Source organism: Myodes glareolus, chromosome 10 (assembly GCF_982192425.1).
Source record: "Myodes glareolus chromosome 10, mMyoGla1.1, whole genome shotgun sequence".
NCBI classification, from domain to species: Eukaryota; Metazoa; Chordata; class Mammalia; order Rodentia; family Cricetidae; genus Myodes; species Myodes glareolus.
The window spans coordinates 74964268-74983322 of record NC_142035.1 but is presented as its reverse complement, the minus strand read 5'-3'; the positions used below and the strand labels follow the sequence as shown (position 1 = coordinate 74983322).

Below are 19055 nucleotides of genomic sequence, written 5' to 3'. Positions count from 1 at the left end.
AAGTCACATTCTCGGGGCTGGTCCACCTATGAGTCTGTAGCCCCTGGGTTGAGTTTCCCAGCCAATTAAAAGGCAGAGGGCAGAGCTGGCAGGAACCCCAGGTCTCTAGGTAGGGCTCACACAAGGCAGACTTCACGGCTACTGTGTATAGCACAGGGTGGGATAACATAATTATTGGAAGCTCATCTCCTAAGACCATTGCTCTCAGTTCTCTGTGGATTCATCAGGAGCCGTTGACCTCACTGGGACTTCTTTATGTTCTAAGCACACCCTAACAGACGCTGGTTTCTGCCTGGAGCCTCCAGTTGCTTCTGAGGATATGGGAATCATACAAAAGCGAGTATTGATTTCTTGCCCATGATCCCATGCCCAAGCAGGTGTGGCTTTTGAGATCGCAAGGGGCTTGAGGGCTGCCACTGCTCTGTAGTTAACCTCCAGAAGGCACTGTTGTGTAGATGGGTTGTGAAAGAGATGCTCTTACACCATCTGGAGGAGATGGAATGAGAAGCAGGCAGGTTTTGGGGTATGAAAGCCTTTGTCATTTTATTTTACAATAAAAAATTCTAACAGCGTATGAACACTCTGTTCCCGGCAGAGGCAAAGGACGTACAAAGTTAATTAGAAAGCAAAGCATTGAAATAACAACAGCTACATTCAAAGCTCCTGTTCAGTACTTTGCCCAGTGCATCCAAAGTGGTTCGAGAGCATCCCGGTCTGGGGTTTTTCCCACCCAGAGTCAAAGCACGTGTGGAAACACTTCCATACCCTCCCAACCACAGGCGACCAACAATGATAACAGCAACTCCATGTGGGCAATTACAAACTGCAGAATTCTTTTCCTTTTCCTTGATAAGAAGTTGGGTCATTGAACACATGACAACACAAATTAACTCAGTGGGTAGCAGGAGCTGGATCAAATCGAACTGGGAAGCGAATGGTTTTTGTAGCAAATTTTTCCGATATGCTTTCCAAACCATGTTCAGACACAGTGCACATGCTCCTCACGACCGCCATGGCAGGTAGGAAGGACAGATGCTATTACTGACCCACGACGAGTTACAGACTAGTTCAAAGTCAGTCACTCCAGTTCCAGAATATTTACACCTCAAAATTTCCAGTCCAACTCCACTCCTCTGCTTTCGTTTGGACATTCCCTTTTCTTTTCTCTCCTTCATTTATGTGAGGGTGGAGAAGGGTTTAGACCCAAAGAAGAGATGAAGGAGAGGAAGGTGAGGCCACGGTTAATTTATGTAAAGTACACCGGATGGCCTCCTTCCATCATTTACAAGAGTCTGAGCAAGGACAAAACAATTAGTCTCTAGATTTATCATAGGATGTTCTAGACTTATAATAGGATGGCTCTAACTCAAGTGAAAGTTTGACCTCTGAGGACAAATTCCTCAGAATTTCCCTCTTTTGGAAACCTACAGAATCAAAGCAACTCAACATCTTCTAAGAGAATCTGTTTCTGGCACAATTAATTTCCTAAATCACCCTTTTTAGAAACGCCTACACTTCAGTATTCCCCGCCACCTAGAATTCTGTAAGAGTTCACGTAAGCCATCAGGAGCCCTTTCAGTTCCCGGGATACTAACTTTTCAGAGCCGGAAGGTCAGACAGAGCCTCTGAAGCATTGTTTTCACCTGAAACCAATTTTGTTTCAAGGAGACTCTACGGAGAGGCTCATCAGTCTTCTCATCCATGCAAATGTGTGGCTGGGAGCCACTTTAGCAGCACCTGAGCTAAGGCCATGCAATTCAATTTACAAGTGTTTATTGTCTGCTGAGCTGAGCTGAGCATGACACTAAGTTAACGGGGGCTTGGTCAGAGATCTCTTCTGTGGCCCAGCAGTGGTATTCAGGAACTAGCGTGGTTAGGGGTGGGAAGTGCTGGGGCAGTCCAGTCAGTCGGCAGGGGGTTCAGGGTTGTGCACCTGCTGTCTGAGGGGGAGATGCCTTTCCAGGGGTGGGGGCAGTTTCCAGAGGACTGCCCTCTGAGTTCTGGCTGACAGGTGATATCTTAGGGGTATGGTCAGTTCCAGTTTGGGACATGTTCCTTTAGGGAGTCCTGTTCCTGCTCCCTGATCATGTGTCTTCCTTAGCAAGAGCTCCTGCCAAAAGGGTCAACCCAGGGACCGTGCTTGTAGGATATAACTCTGGCTCTTTGCTTACAGCTGACCGGATGGGCACCTGACCTGAGGGTAGCTTATCCACAGGCAGATGCGAACTGAACCAATCAGATTCTCAAGCATTTGCCTAAAGGGGGCTCAGGGATGCTAGTCTGAGAGTGGTCTGCAATGGCAGGTGGGGGGAGCATGGTGCAGGTCCTGAAGTCCGCATTTGGTTCTATATGCACTAGTGAGGAAGCTGGTTTGGTCCAGGCAAGCAAGAGGGTGAAGTAGGTGTGTTGAGAGAAACAGAGCAAAGCAGAGGTGGAGAGAGAGTGCCAGGGAAAGAGCTATCAGGAAGAAGCGTTGCTTGATGCCTTCCCTGCCTTTTGCCACGTCTGCATTTTGCTTCTGTAATTTATCTCTGTCTTTCAGTCAGCCCCTGGCTGGACTAGATGGCAGGATGGAACTTGTACTATTTGGACCCCGTCAGGGACAAGCTGAATTATACTTACACCTTGAGAGTCTTGGACTGTAATTGGAAAGGGAAGTCCAGATTCTAAATTCAGGTTTAAGGCCAAAGCTTTTTCTCCAACGTAAAAATCCCTTTACATTCATTATACACTGAATTTTGAGCACTGTGTGCTATGTGGAAAAAATGAGGCTCATTTATATGAAATCAATCTTCCTTCCTTCCTTTTTTTTTTTTTTTTTCGAGATAGGGTTTCTCTGTAGCTTTGGAGCCTGTCCTGGAACTAGCTCTTGTAGACCAGGTTGGCCTCAAACTCACAGAGATCCACCTGTCTCTGTCTCCCAAGTACTGGGACTAAAGGTGTGCGCCACCACCTCCCAGCTGAAATCAATATTTCTTGATCCATTTCAATTTTTGCCTGGCAGGGAAGCATTTCTTTTACTTAGAAGTAAGAATTTCACAATGTCTTCTAGTCTACCTACACTCAATCGCTAATATTATTTCTTTTCTTGAGTCAACATTATTCAGAAACTGCATGTTTTGGTTTATGTCTTTTTTGAGGGAGGCTCTTAAAATAACAAGCAGACGGCATTACCTCTCCTGGGACAGTAGATGGCATTACCTCTCCTGGGACAGGAGTGTCCTTCAAAAGGTTTCTTCCGGCTCTGTAGCTCACAGCTGTCACCCTGTTCCCACACAAGCCTCAGATCAGAGGTACCAGGCCACGCGAGAGACCTTTATGTTCTTGGCTTTCTGGGTCACCCGGTGAAGTGAGAGTGTCAGGGCTTCCTTGCCTCCCTTTTTGACACATGGTGCTGAATAAGTAAGTTACCCACACTGGCCTTCAAGGACATTGCTTCTTCGGTGCTACTTTCTGGAATAAATTGGTTCCCCCCACCCTCACATTTTTTGGAAAGAGTATTATGGAGTTCCTCACTTGACCCTTGCCTACTTTTTAAATTTCTGGGCACAGTTAAAAAATGTGTCTCCAACAAGTGTACAGGCAGCAGGGTCAAAGGGAGAGCAGGCTGGGACATGAATCAGCAGGCTTGGGCTCAACCCTCAATGTGTCTGGACGTGGATTTTTTTCCTTCCAAGGATCTTCCTCTGTGGCTTCTGTGCCTATCTGGAAGCTCTTAACAATCTGAGCTCACTGCTGCCTCCTCTGGGCTCCCATGTTCACGTCCCCATGGTGATTCCCCTCAGAGTCTCCTGTTCTTGAACCTAACACCTCTATAAGCCTAGGAGACTCTTTAGGGAAGGAACCACATCTTTGTCCTAGAAGGCTTTAACCATGGTGGAAAAATATGAACCCATTATTATTATTTTTTTTAATAATTTAAGGTTTTCTTCAACAGACTTCTTGAACCCATGGAATCTAGTTTAATAGTATTTGATTTATCATGCTATATTTTAATTGTCCCAATGAACTAAATATTCCACAGGGTTCTGTGAAGATCCCAGTGAGCTGTAGTCCACTGCCCTGGCAATCTGGAGCCACACCACGGCTAACCCTAGATTCATGACCTGGAAACTCCTGGAACCCAGAGCCTAGACACTGTCTTTTGAAGCATTCATATTCTGTAGTCTAGAAACTTCTCTCTCATATTCCAAACATTTACCAAGTCCACACAGTACTGTGTTGGTACCACTGCACTGATGAAATATTGATATTATTGATAAAGTGGAACAATGTAGCTGACTGTATAAGACTTACATAGTTTGCATGAAAAGGCTGAGTTTCTTTGGCTCTTTGTTCATTCAAGTGCATCAAATGCCCGTCTGGATAGATTTAGGCATTGTATTAATCTGTCGGTAAAATCCTGCACTGTCCACAGTGTTCTGCAAGCTGATTTCAGTTTTGGACTACAACTGGCCATTGGTAGAAATATACCATATATACACACGGAAATTACAAAAATACATTTTTATTTATAGCTGATTTCGTATTAAGTAACAAAAAACTAACACTATGAAAGATCAACCGGCATACTAAAAGGATACTACCTAATGTCACCCCCACAAGAGACTTGTCTTGGGGATCCCATGACAGATCTCGGAACGTTCCAGAAAGGACAGTTTGCCAAAGGGAAATAAAAAGAGCTTCTTGGGAAAGTCTGTGCTTTGACAGTTTGAGTCCCCCAGTCTAATCAGTTCCAATCCTACTCTTCTCTCAACCTCCTTTCAGTAAAGACCAAAGAAACTCATGAAGACAATGGATAGATGGGTTCAGAGGGGCGGAGGTACACTGAAGCGAGATGGGTCATGGGTGAAGGCAGGATGGGACCATATTCTTCAAAAGACACCCAATAAGCCCCCTGACACCATACATGACTCCCAAAATTGGGGAGGAAACTCAGGGTTCCCTTTTCCTCTGGTACCCCAAATCAGTCTTATTTGCACAGAGGAGTCACCAGTGTACCCCAAAGCTGCAAGGCAGTGTTTCCACCCAGGACCCTGTAGGCTGATGTGTCAAGCCATGGAGAGTAGCATGGGACAGCACCATCCCACGGTAGCATCCTGCCATCTCAGCAAACATCCTCCTGCGTTCATCCACCACGGAGGACTGGTGAGCTCCAGACTTTTAAAAAGATGTTTTGCATTTCATCTCAAATCAGATTTTCTACATTTACAAGCTTCTAGAAGCAGAGGTTGCAGGGTGGGGTGACCGTGGATCCATCTTTCCCGTCTCTACCGTAATCAATCATGGTTCCCTTTGTACCGCTGGCAGCATGTGCTTGACTCCACTATGGAGGAGACAGATCTTGTTAAGGTTGTTGTATCTATTATTTCCCCAGGACGGCCGGGTTCTCGGGCCATCTTCAATACAAAGAAAAACCTCCACAAATAACTGCTTCTCTTTTACAGGCTCCCAAGCCTCTTAGCACCGATTCCCTTTCATTTGGATCCCAATTTGCAGGAGACGTTATTTCCAAAATGACAGCACCTTTTAAACAGTCTGTCCACACAAGTCCACCATTCTGGCTCATCATCTCTCTCTCTCTTGGCCTTTAATTAGCAGGTATGTGTTTTGGGGGGCAGAAAGGACTATTTATAGGCATAGCCACTGGAACTGATTTCCATCCAGTTCATTTGACTTTGAACATGAGCCTTGAACAGCAAAGAGACTCAAGTTTCTTGGCTGGAGAGTCAGTATTTCCCTTACAGACTAGAGGTGATTTTGAAAGCGGTCACGGTCATGGCTCAATGAGAGAGTACAGTCTGGTGGTTAATCACACTCCCGTGTTGCCTTTAACACAGAAAGAGAACATGCAGAGGCCGCTGAAGACAGAGAGGCAGTCTCTCCCTTCTGGCGGTTTACTAAAATGGGACACTGGATAGGAACCTGCAGGCTAGCTAGGGCCTCTCACGACTAGGGCTCCTCCAGGAAATTCCCACCCACAGTTCAAACATACAGCCCAACAGAACATCAAATACAGGGTCCCAGCTAGGGACTTGCTGAACCACAGTTGGCCGCAGGAGTCAGAATCCAGTTGTTCACAAGTTTTCTGTTTCCCCGCAGCCTCACTGTTGACGGTTTTGGAATCTGAGGATGAGAAAGACCCATGCATTGTCTGGAGACCCCACACGTTAGTGGAGAGGAACCCAAAGCCTGTTTGTTGCCTCACGGTCTTCAAGTGCAGATTCCCTCAGGGCTGAGGCATTAGACCTGGAACTCAAACATGTCTGTCTGCTTCTTGGCCAGCTTGGCCACTTCCTCCCGGATGGCCTTCACGAGGGCTGCAGTGGAAATGTTGGTCAATGGAGTATCTGGAGGCTCATTTTCTGTCAGGCTCTGCTGGGAGGCCGCTGTGGAGGGGACTGGGGCCTGCTCTAGGCTTGGGTGAAGATTGGTTGGTTGGCTATACTGGCGAGGGAGCCTGGAGGGGGAGCTCTGTTGATAACGTGACCGGGGATAGGCCTCGATGTACCCAGGAAGAGGGACCTGCGTAAGAGGTTGGGAGAGAGAAGGAACTCACGTTAGGAGGGAGCTCAAGGAATAGGATGTACTCAATACTGGAAGCGGATGGTGGGCAGAGGTCAAGGAAACAGGTTTAGAGAAGTGAAACCCTGCACTATCACGGCTCTCAGCCTATCAGTGACGTGAACCCAAGGGCATCTGGAGTCAGTTTCTTTAGCAAACAGCTGTCTTGGACTCACTCAGCATGCTGGCTGCAGGAATTAAATACGTGTTCTTCAACTTTGCTGAAAACTTTAAGAATACACCCGAGCTCACAGCTGAACGACCCCGCCTTTCCTTTTAATGTAAGCACAGCTGAGTAAACAGAACTGTTGCAAGGGAGCTCAGGGGCTTTTTACTAATAACAGCAGCCGGCATCTGTTGAGCCCTAATGATTTTCACACAGTATCTCATCTAATTCTGCAAGCAACAATCTCCTTATCCCTGTTTCACAGGGGAGGACACTGCAGCCAAGGGTACCACCATCTAAGGAAACAGCCACCAAGCCATCAGACATGCTCTGCACAGGTGTACCTGGCTTCAAGCACTGGGAATTAATTAATTTGTGCACTACAGTGTTTTGGATATAAGTGCATTAAAAGTGGGAGACACATCATTCTCTACTTAAACATACAGAAGCCTCTAGAAATAAAGCCAAGCAAAAGGTTTAGAATCTACGACTATCTCGCCCACAGAAACAGTACACGCATGGGCTGCTATTTGGTCCACAAGGACCTTTATATCCTAGGATGCTGGCTGGAATGCTGTGGATGCAGGTGCACAGGCCTGTGGGGCAGGAGAACATGTGTCGGGAGTCCTCTTCCAGGTTCAAGAGGTAAGACAGGCAGGTCAAACAAGAGCTAAGGCACAGGGGTGCAGAGCAGTGAGCTGGGTGGGGACTGTGTCCCCAGGCTGTCCCATCTAAAAGCAACTGAATGCTAGTCCATGGAGCATGTGCTTCCTTAGAGGAACCATGTAGTGAGGGGCTGCGGGCAGGCCTGCTTTTCGCCTGACCCAGCTCCCGCATGGCTAGCTTAGTCCCAGAAATAACAACACACAAATTGTATTCATTTAAGCACTGCCTGGCCCATTATCTCTAGAGAGTTAGTTACCGACTAACTCTCACATCTTGATATTAACCCATTTCTAATAATCTTTGTAGCACCATGAGGTGGTGGCTTACCGGAAAAGATTCAGCATGTCTGACCTGGTGGCTGGCTCCATGGCTTCTGCCTCATAGCCCTCTTCCCAGCATTCTGTTCTGTTTACTCCACCTACCTAATTTTCTGTCCTATCAAAGGGTCAAGGCAGTCTCTTTATTGACCAATGAAAATAACACAATAGACAGATAACCCTCCTCCATCAGAACCATCTACTGTCTTGGACACACTTGTGAGAAATAAAGGCCAAGTTTCTATAGTGGGCCTGAAGCTCACAGAACATCACACTAGTCTTGTGTTTGTGGTGGTCCTCCCAGCTCTGCCTCTTGACTTCTGGTATTATAGACATGCACTGCCATACCTGACCTCCTTCCCCATTGATGGACATGCTCATCTGGGCCTGCTGGGGAGGATGGAGCAGGGGAGGATGGAGTAGAGGAGGATGAAGCCGGGAGGATAGAGTAAGGGAGGATGGGGCAGGGGAGGATGGTATAGGGGAGGATGGAGCAGGCAGGGGAGAATGGAGCTGGGGAGGATGGAACAGGCAGGGGAGGATGGAGCTGGGGAGGATGGAGCAGGGGAGGATGAAGCTGGGGAAGATGGGGCAGGGGAGGATGCAGCTGGGGAGAATAGAGCAGGGCAGCTGTCCTAACCTCTTCAGCCTGCTAAAATCAGATATCACTGACCAAGGAGCTGATAAGGAACGGAAATTTATTTTTATTCTCATGAATACTGGGGACTCCAGCGCCTGGTGAGAGGCTGCTTCCTGGTTCTTGATAGCTGTCTTTTCCTGTCACCTACAAGACAGGAGCAGCAGGGCAGCTCATGGGCTTCTTTTATAAGAATGTAATTCTATTCACAGTGTTCGACCTCACAAACCAGTCACCTCCCCAAGACCTCATCGTGACACTGTGGAATTCAGCGTGCGAGTCGGGTAGAGGGACACAAACATTCAGACATTGGGACAGGGGAGTACATGGAAGGATGCTGGACGCTCTGATAGTCCCTCTTGAGAAGGTAGGTGTCTGAGATCATGGGCTGGGAACCCTTGTTGGGTGGCAGCAGAGAAGTCAGCCAGGTCATTCGGGGTGGATCCGGCAGAAGTGAGCTCTGAGGCTACCTCAGCGGTTCAGGTGAGGCCGTGAGAGCTCACTCGATAGAAGTTATTGCACTGATGACCTTAAGCTTGAGTTTGGGGTTTAAATTTCACCACGAGACCTTGCCAATAAAATAAAGCGGCAAAAAGCTGCTGATGTCTCTGCACACAAGGGCTGGACGGCTTCCTCTGTACTTTAGAGGAAACCCAGAGGTGGACTGTCCCACTTATCCAGCCACAAGAGCTAAGAATATATGGATGACTGGAGCTGACCAAGAACCAGGGCCAGAATACAGGAAACCTCTCAGATCTCAGCTCAAATTTCCATCCTTCCAGGGACACTTCCCAGCCTGCCACCAGCCAATGGCCCCTGCAAAATGTTTCCATGAGGTTTGTCTAGAGAGGCAGGCATTCTTCCTGGGCCACCATCACCTGTCCCAGGTCAGCAGTTCTGTAAAAGCAGGACTCCGCCCACCGTCGCTTTCTTACTGCTTTGCCATATGCCCAGAATTATGCCTAGCAGAGAGCAGGAAGTCTCTCAGAGTCTGGGGTTCTAGGCACAGTCTGGAAATCACTGAAGGACGCTCAGTAGGTGTCAAATGTGTGGGGTGGAAGCAGTTACACTTCAAACTTAGCTAACTGCATGAACCGGAGTGAAAAGAGTCAATACACGACCCTTTGTGACATCAAGCCTTGGTGCTAGTGGCTAGAACCAGCAAGGGAAAGGTAACTAGCCAACCGGGGTTGTCTCAGCGTAGTTATTAAAAATGGGGAAGATAAGGAACAGGCTCTTTGGCAAGCACCATTACGTTTTGCTGGCCAGAGTCCAGGGCTGCAAACACGCCTACTCCTTGACAGACATTACCAATTAATCGCAGCAACACTCCTGATCAGTCTGTGTGGCGATTCTGAATGTAAATTTCCCCTCACAGGCTCATGCAGTTGAGGTTGGTCCTCAGCTGGTGGTAATGTGTGGGAAGGTTCTGGAATCTTTCAGAGGTGGAGCCTTGCTGAATGGAGTGGTTCTCTGACCCTTGAGGTCTTAAGCATGGCCTCACTTCTTGTTCACCCTTCTTCCTGACCGCAGGGGTAATATGACCAGCGGCCTCCTGCTTCTATTGTCACACATGATGGACTGTATCTCCTTTAATCGAAGCCAAGACAGACCTTTCTTTCCTTAACTGACTTCTTGTCAGACTAGTTTGTCACAACAATGAGAAAATAGCAAACAAACCCCGAGGCCTCCCCTGCAAGCTTCTCCATCTAGCACCAAGGCTGAGATCGATGTGGTACCCTGGGTTTAGGTGATGTGGGGGACCAGGAAGGTCAGGCACCCAAGTGAAGGAAGGGGGTGTCTTGCTTTGCTCACATCAACACAGAGGACATGCAATCTCTTTAATCAGCCCAAATGGGGTGTCTTTCTCTCGCTGACTTTCTGAGCTCTCTGTTCTGTCTCTCACTTGCTCTGAATCCCCATGGTGAATCAGCATGGTGAAGCTTGCACCATGCTGGGCGCATTTCTCAGCTGAGCTACAGGTGATAGCTGGGCTCCCAGAAAGACCTACTGAGGCTGCAGCATTAAAAAGAAAAAAAAAAGGCAGGAAAGCTCAACTTCTTTCACAGTGTCGGAGAGGATTTGGGAATGACTCCGTCATCCTGTCAGGAAGGTGAGGTTGGCATTTGCTGAGGTCTTTCGTTTTCTTCTCTAGGGTGATGTGAACCCAAGGGCATCTGGATGAAGCTGAAAGCCTGGGGAAGCTATGTGTGTTAAGCATCTTGAGGGCAAGGACCAAGGATTTGGAAAATACTTTCTTTGAATCTTGCAGAGGACATAGCTATCCAAGCTACAGGCTTTCAGCCTGACCAGGCATATCGTCCCCTCTGAAAAGCGCATACATTATTTCTGCATTTCAAGACTTACAGAGTCAAACCAGTCCTACTCAATGATGCCAATTGTTTAGAAATGCAGCAATGCAAAACAGTCTGGGAATCGGATGGAGGGTTGAGAAAAGAGAGTCAGACACGGTGATCAGCACTAGGGGGCGTTAAGGCAGAAGGTTTGCCAGGAGTTTACCTCTTGGCCTTGGCTTCACAGTAGTGAATTCCAAGCCAGTTTGGGCTTAGGAACCAAACCTTGTCTCAAAACTAAACAAGCAGAACAACAACAAAACTGACCTCAAAAACAAAACAAACAAAAGAGAATGGAGAAAATCAAAACAACAAAACCAAAAAAGAAAGGCAAAGATGAGCCCCTCCCAGCCAAACAGATGCCATGACATCCCAGGTTAGACGTGCTGACCTAACAGCATGCTATCACATCCCAGGTTAGACCTGCTGACCTTACAGTATGCTATCACATCCCAGGTTGGACCTGCTGACCTAACAGCAGAGAATCCTCCCGTTCCTCTCCCAGAGTTTACTTACTCCAACTTTGCAAACAGTTTAAATGAGCTCAGGCATGTTTCATGTGCAGAGGACAGCACATTAGGAAAAGCACACGTAAGGATGTGGAGAAGCTGACAACATAAAGTACCAGCCAGGAGGAAGCTCATGCAAAGAAAAACCACATCAAGCCGTGCTATCAAGCCCAGAGGTTACTAGTTTGTAGATACTGAACGAAAAGCCAGAATCCCCAAACCGTGAAAGCCCGGCCTCCGAACGTCTCCTGAGAGAACTGTGAGACTTCATCAGGACGCTGAACTACTCAGAGAAGACGGTTCAGTCAAGATACGCCCACTTGAAAGGAGCGCGCGTTTTCAGAATACTTTATATGCAACATGGCATGCATTTTTATGCTTTAGAATCCAAAGAAGTAAGTGTTGGACCACAGGACAGTTTATATGTAGGGTCGCCCCTCCGGTGGTGGTGGTGTTGAAACTCGGGTCACTACAGACTGCATGGTGTGGTGACCTCAGAGGTTTGGATAAAGGCATTGCCAGACTCCTGCATCAAGGTGTTTTCCAATACTAGGAATTTATTCCAAAGGCAGAGACCAACTCTGAAAGTGACTGAAGAATACAGGAATGTCAGGTTCAGCTTAACCTGCCTTTCTCATTTACACCAGGTGAGCTCACTCAGGGAGGGACCAGACAGTCTACTACAGACACCATAGGTGGCACTTTTTTTTTTTTTTTAATGGCCACACCTGGAAAGTCCAAAGACAGATACACACATCTGTGTCACACACCTATGAGGAATGAAGGGAGATAGCAAATACCTGGGTGGAAACCAAGCAGGAAGTCTTTGGATCGGCCATATGGTGGCTTCAGGGTTTCTGACCCTTCATTTGCTGACATTTGATCTATAATCTTGTAGAATGTGACAGTTGAAAGAAATAAATTTGATAAACACTTTGGAGTCAGACTGGTATGAATTCTAACTCTGGCCTTGGCTCTTATCTAGATGTGCAACCTTAGCCTTGTATCTCATGACCAAGCCTCAGCGCCTTATCTGAGAAATGGGAGCAGTCATAAAACTCGCTTGATCAAATTTACCGTGAAGATTAAATAAGGCAGTTTAATGGAACATCTGAACGGGTCTGGCATACAGAAAATACTAAACAGATGGTAGTTATTACTATAAAGCTGATTTGGTTACGGTCCCCTTGCCAGGAAGAGGTAGAATGCATTCTAGGAAACAAGTCTCAAATTCCTCCATCAAAGGTCACACGCCTCACCGCACCACCTCCTTCAAAATGGCTCACTTCAGTCACCGGCATGGTGGGAGGAGTCCTGAGAGAACCAAAGCCTAGTCTCTGTTTTCCACCTCATTTCCCCCTCGAGGTGAGCCCAGCAAGGGAACCTTTATGAGCGCAATAGCAAGGGTCTCACCGAATCAGCCCACTGGCTTGGGAGCTCATTCTCTCCTGCATAGGACATCCAGGCCTGGCTCCTGTAGGAGGAGGGAGGTGTTGGGATGAAGTAGCCGGTGAAGCCAGGTCTGTTGGCAGCTGGGATGGCAAACACCGCTGGCACTGTGTTACCTGCACAGAGGAAGTGGGTGGGAGGTCAGAAGAGGCTGGACTCTGGATCTAGACCCCTACCCGCAAGAGCCAGATGAACCCCTGTTTTGTAGACTCCCAGGCTGCCTGCTGGGCCTGAAATCTCAGCGAATCAGGCCTGAGTGAGGTGCATGATCTTGGCTATAATATTGAAGCACCTCCATCCGATGTAGAGCAGCGCCTGCTGCAGTGGCTGAAACTCTAGGTAATGCATCAGCGAAGAGGGCAGCTGAGGTAGAAGGCACCTGGCTCCCCTTAGTGGATCTCTTCCAAGGTCCCCGTGACTGCCAAGGGAAGCAGGTGGTGCCCTCCTCGGGGTATCTGGCACAGAGGTCAAGTGGGGCTAAGATCCAAGCTGTGCTCTCTTTGTAGGGGTGGGCACCGCATCCTCCTTTTTCTACGTCTTGAGAAACTTCCTGGGCTAGCAGTGCCTCAATTTCCCCACCGTCCTAAAGAGGGAGTAGAGTCCAGCTGGCACCCTTCCCACTGAGCCTGCATGGACTCCAGCTCAGGAAGCTGGGAATCTAGGGAGGACTCTGACACTGGTCCAGGCTAGGGGATGCAGGCAAAAAGTCACTGAGGAGGCAGCGCCAGCCCCCATCACCTGCCTAGTCAATATGGCAGGCATCATCTGTGTGGCTCAGACCAATTTTCTCGGCTTTGAAGGTCCAACTCCTCCTATAGAGACCCCATCCTCTCCCTCATCCTACCCAATAGCCTTGATCTGTCCAGAGGAAGGACACCTTGGGTACAGGTACTTTCTTCCCACGAGGGCATCTAGTTTGAAAGATTTTTTAAAAAAGCAATCAAAAGGAATGATTTCACCAGAGGAATTCCCAGAAACCACAAATGGTTTAGCAAGTGTTGGCAAGAGGTGCTGGCAGGTTTAACCATAAAGGTATGCCATGAATACAATAAAAATTCAGCCAGGTCACATACAAACGAGGGTGTGTGCAAACCTCCAGTTCCGTTTTTGTCATTTTCAGTTTGACACAAAAACTGGAAATGACCCCTGTGTCTACCAGAGGAATGGACTGTTGCAGGTCACGTGACAGGACACCCACAAAGCGGTGGAAATGAGTGGCTAGCCTGTGCTCATAGCGCCATCTGGGGAAGTACTGCAAACCTGCAAGCAATGTTGGGTTAAATAACAGTGCAAAGTGGAGTGTGTCGTAAGTGATTTATGCACGTTTAAAATGTACATAGCATATACTTTTAAATAGGTATAGAACACAACACAGATCTAAAACCCATGACCCAAGGACCATGGCCACCTTGGGGAAGGATGGCCGGCTATATATGTGTCATGCTGTGAAGGTAAAATAAACAGAAACCTAAAATATGACAAAATATTAGCAAAACTTTGACTTTAGCATAAGTAGGCATTTTGCATAGTTTCAGGGTTTTTTTTTTTTTTGTTTTTTTGTTTTTTTTTTTTTTTAGAAATAATACAGTAGCTCCTCTGACCAATACTAACGAAGTCAGAGGACCCAGACATGTGGTGGCTCTGGTTCAGGACAGTGGCAGTTTGTGTGGACCGGGAAGGCCTCAGCACAGGGAACAGGATTTTCTCCTCTGGCTCACCTGAGTAGTTCAAAGCCGACTGATCCAACTGCGTCACTGACACAGGACCTCTGGACACTTGGGCAAACGAGGCACTGTCATGCAACTGGGCGGGCTCGGGTCCTGCGGACTCTGCCATTCGGGTCTTGCTGCCGATATCGGAGGTGGACCTGGGCAGGGCAGAAGGACTGTGTACCGTGAGCATGCCTCAGGCACCAAGCAGTCATATTACATTGAAAGGTGCCCCGATGCTGTCAAGCCCCCGCTCTCCTGAGGTCCTGGGACAGATTTGCCACCAATAGCAATAGGACTGCTGGTGGCATCTGCATCGCGGGGGCACCCAGACTTGCAGCATTGGGGTCGGTTTTGTTTTGTTTTTCCGTTTGAGGTTAGCTCTCCAAGGATGACTCTGGGTGGTAGAATATTTAATTTCCATGTAAAAGCAGCAAGGCACAGTTGGGTATTAGCTGGGGATGGTATATCTAGGAGGAGGTGACATCAGCAGTAGCCAATGAGATGGACAACTTTACCTCTACACTGCATTCCTGGTCTAACGTTCTGGGTCTCCGTGAAGGAAAGTGACAGCCTCGTGTGGGTGGGGATGGCAGATGGTGCAGAGGGTGGGGTGGGGGGATTGGCAGAAGAAATGGACAGATGACGGCTATCAGCAGACCTGCCAAGAAGGTCTGATCTGAGCGGTACACAGGAATAACTCAGAACCCTGGCTAGGGAGATCTGACAACAGGCAGGGTGGGAGGTGGGGTGGGGTGGGGGTCAGTGTGGGCTCTCCCTTTCGCATCCTGCCTTCCCTGTCCCATAGCTCAGCCTCAGGTGACCCTTTCCAGGAAAACTTCTGGATCTTTCCCTATACACTCTGCTGAGAGTCTTTCTGAGGAATCCTAGAGAGTTTATTTACATCAGGGGCCCAAGGGGCAAGGTGATCTGTGTGGCAGATTAGGCAACGGACCCTTGGTCAGCTTCTTAGCACCCTGCCCTGGACAGCATTGGCCTCAAGTGGCATTGTCAGGCCAGTTCCATGCTGAACCATCAGAACTGGAAACAGTATCTTTTCCAGGGAAGCTCACTTTTACTTTTTAAAGCATTTTCACAAAGGCCTTGCCTGTGGCCCACAGACAGCTGACAAGTATGCTGGGGGAGGTTGTGGAGCAGCTCCGGAACAGTGACCCACACATTCCCCAGGGTTATCCCCAGCCTGGGTATCAGAATTAGTTCATCCTTCCCCAGAGCTCCTGGTTTACCTGTCTCCTGCCCCACTTTCTTAAGGACCTGTGCTGGCTGCATCAGCACAAAGAGTCTGGTTAACAACCACCTCATGCTGAGATGCATGAGTTCCGCCTCTCTGAAAAGTCAAGACTGGGAGTGGGTAGCCCAGACCCGCTATCCCTGGCCCCTGAGACACTGCCCTATAAGAAACAAAGGGACTTCTGGGTATGTGAGCCCAGGATGAGGCAGCTAAGCTTCTCATTATGTCAGAGTATGGGCAATCGAGGTACAGGGCAATTGACCTGGGGCGTTTTTTGATTGTGGGGTCTTCGGCATTCTGTTTAGAAAGACATGCAGACTGCTCAACGTGCTGGGGTCTCCACTTCCCTCATGATACTTCTGTGCCCGGGCCACAGAGGATACACCTTGAGCGGGGGCAGGGAATGGATAGAGTTTCCTGAGACAGCTATCCACAGGACTAGACAGTCCGGGGATCAAATCTCTCCCAGATATCTCAAACAAAGTCAAGAACGGAATGCGTTACCGCCTGAGGGAAGTCACAGCCACAGGACCTGTCCTGGGAGGTACGGGTGGCGGGGGAGAGCCCATGACCATTTCGGGAAGCTGGGAAAACCTGTAAGCCTGTGGAGAGACAAGCAAATTAGAGGTTGCTGTTAAAGCCAGTGTCACCCAGCACACAGCTTCTTATTTAAGGAGGAAGCCCAATTCCAGGGGCCAGGCTCTCAGTTCTTCCCCACACGCCTTCCCTAGATCTTCTGTAATGCAGTCCCCAGCCTCCTCTCTCTGAGGCTCTGTGGTTTGCCTGCCCCCCTGCAGTCTCAGAACCCTTCAGTAGCCTTCAAACAAACCCTCCTCCTCTGACGCTGGCAAATGCTGCTCCTTCTTCCTGGCAGGATTTTCTCCTGGTTCCGCTCGTAGCTCCTTCCTTCACGCCATTCATCCTGTCCCATACTCCCCTTTTCTCTGTCTAAGAAAATGAGTGCTTTTTGACTAAATTATATGGCTGCTTGCTTATTTATTATCTGCCGGCAGCTAGACTGTAATCTGAGGTGTTAAGGGCCAGGTTTTGTTGTCACTAATATCAGACCCGGAATAGTGCATAGCAGAAGATCAATAACGTCAGACTCAAAGAAGGAATGAATGAATCATTGGGGGCAGTTTCCTTAGTCGCGGAACCCTGGTTTAATGTGGAAAAGGAATGGATTTGGGGGCAGGAGGAGCTGATGAACAGACTTTAAACTCCTAGGTAAGTCTGGTGACCTCTGTGGACTTCAGAGTCCTCTTCTGAAGTGGACACATCAATGCTGTGCTCAGGGGGTTCCTGAGAAGACAGGCAAGGCCCTATGTGTGCACGGGCTTTGCAGCCCAAGCAAAGACTTTAGTCAACATGCAAGCGAATAAAAGAAAGACAGACAGGATCAGAGAGGCCTCTGCCTACTACTCTGCCAAAGCCTACTATAGTGAGAGAAAAATTTAGAGATGCCCTTGGGGCAGACAAAGCTCAGCAAGTCTTTTTAGGGTTGTGTGCTTGCCTGTCGGACTCTCAAAGAACAGGATGGCAGGCCTTTAAACCCCAAAGCATCAGCACATACCGCAGCAAGGGGACTCCACAAACAGGGTTCCTAGAGCTGAAAGAGGTCCCCGCCCCCATCTAGCATCAGGCAAACAGCACACCTGTGGGGGCTACCCCATGGAATAGCAGTGAGGCCTCAGAGAAAGCATGCCTTTTTACTGTCCCAGGAAAACTGTGAGCTATAGGGAAATCGCTAAGGACAACTCTGGAACCCCTCCCTCCCTTGCATCTCAGCAAAACTAACACAAAACTGTGAGCTGATACCACAGGTGGAAACAGAGAGCAGGAAAGCAAATGCAAAGGATGTGGCTCCCCAGAAGACAAGCTGGGCAGCCCGCGTCCGATTGTGAGATCAGGCTTCAGCATAGGGCGTGTGGTTGAGGTGTGCACGTGCCTGGCAAGCCTGGCTTCTCCTCAGAGGGTGACTGGTGAGGTTCCAAGGAAACACTGGAAATTCTCTTTAGAGTGGGGTATATCTAAAGTGGCTCATAGGATTAGTACAATTAAAAATTAGTTAGGAGCTATACTACTAACAAGAGCTTATGGAACATACCAGAAGGGAAGAATGAGAGTCAGTACCAAGGACACAGACACAGACTTTTAAAGACTTCCAAGCTTCAATTGTCCAGACATAAAACAAACAAACAAAAAAAATTAACATCGTAAGAAATGCTTTTGAAGAGTTAAATGACCAAGGCTGATGGATCAGTGATTAAGAGCACACACTGTTCTTCCACGGAACCCAAGTTTAGTTCCCAGCAGCCACATCAGACAGCTCACAACTGCCTATAACCTTAGCTCCAACTCCTTTTTCTGGTCCTGTGGGAACAACACTCACATGTACAAAAATCCACATTCTCACATAACACACAGCATATACTTTAAAATAAATATACATTTTTAAAAAGAAGTATTAACTGATCCAGTTGGGGTGCCATCAGGAATGCTATATCATACTCCGAACAACAACTTTCAGGCATGTGTTGGGGAAATAATACATGCATTCAGAATTGATGAAGAAAGAATTAAGAAACTTGGAAACAGAACTGAGGAGCGTAGTAAAAATGAATTAAAAAAAAGGAAGTTGAAAATATAAAAAGAAGAGATGCAGAGTTGGGAGATGAACAGGTCTGACACTGTCATCTGGATGCTGAAGGACAGAAGCGGAGGAACGACGTTGAGCATCTTCCTACATTGCTCTCCACTTTATCCTGGTAGGCAGGTATGCAGGGCCTCTCACCGTAGGCAGCAAGTGCTCCATCCACTGAGCTGGCTTCACATATCTATGAAACTATTTTGTCAGACATGAAACAAGTACTTGAAAGCAGTGTGCCCAGTTGAAACTGGGGAGAGGATGGCTTGGTAAATTTGCCCTCCCTCCATTTCATGATGGTTTCCTGTGGAGCTCCCTGGACTCAGAGTTTTGCAGACAGGTTGAAAACCATTGTCCTGCATGTCATCCCAGCTGTACCTTCACAGGTCTTAGTAATTCAACAAGTGAACGGCTCCTTCCACAACATAAAGGGGTTCACAACCCGTCCGTCTCTTCTGGCCTCTGATGCTCTTCAGCAAAGGATGTAGATGTCTATTCTTATCTCTGGTTCTTTTTTTTTTTTAAATATTTATTTATTTATCTATTTATTATGCATACAATATTCTGTCTGTGTGTATGTCTGCAGGCCAGAAGAGGGCACCAGACCTCATTACAGATGGTTGTGAGCCACCATGTGGTTGCCGGGAATTGAACTCAGGACCTTTGGAAGAGCAGGCAATGCTCTTAACCACTGAGCCATCTCTCCAGCCCCCTTATCTCTGGTTCTTGGAAGGCTTATTCCGTACTGAACACAGTTTGCTCGCCAAGAAAAAGTTTTCTATGCT

General features: G+C 47.9%; 1 protein-coding gene across 6 annotated transcripts in view; it reads right to left on the bottom strand.

The window, feature by feature from the left end:
* Positions 1–516: 516 nt before the first annotated feature.
* Positions 517–19055, bottom strand: part of Kiaa1549l (KIAA1549 like) — a 273927-nt gene continuing 255388 nt past the window's right edge. For all 6 annotated transcript variants that reach the window (XM_085696701.2, XM_085696702.2, XM_085696703.2 and 3 more), the window contains 4 exons: positions 16128–16225; positions 14381–14529; positions 12627–12778; positions 517–6525 (listed from right to left, as the gene is read on the bottom strand). In XM_085696701.2, coding sequence (XP_085552827.2) covers positions 6244–6525; positions 12627–12778; positions 14381–14529; positions 16128–16225 — 681 coding nt within the window. In that variant the 3' untranslated portion in view covers positions 517–6243. The remainder of the gene's footprint in view (positions 6526–12626; positions 12779–14380; positions 14530–16127; positions 16226–19055) is intronic.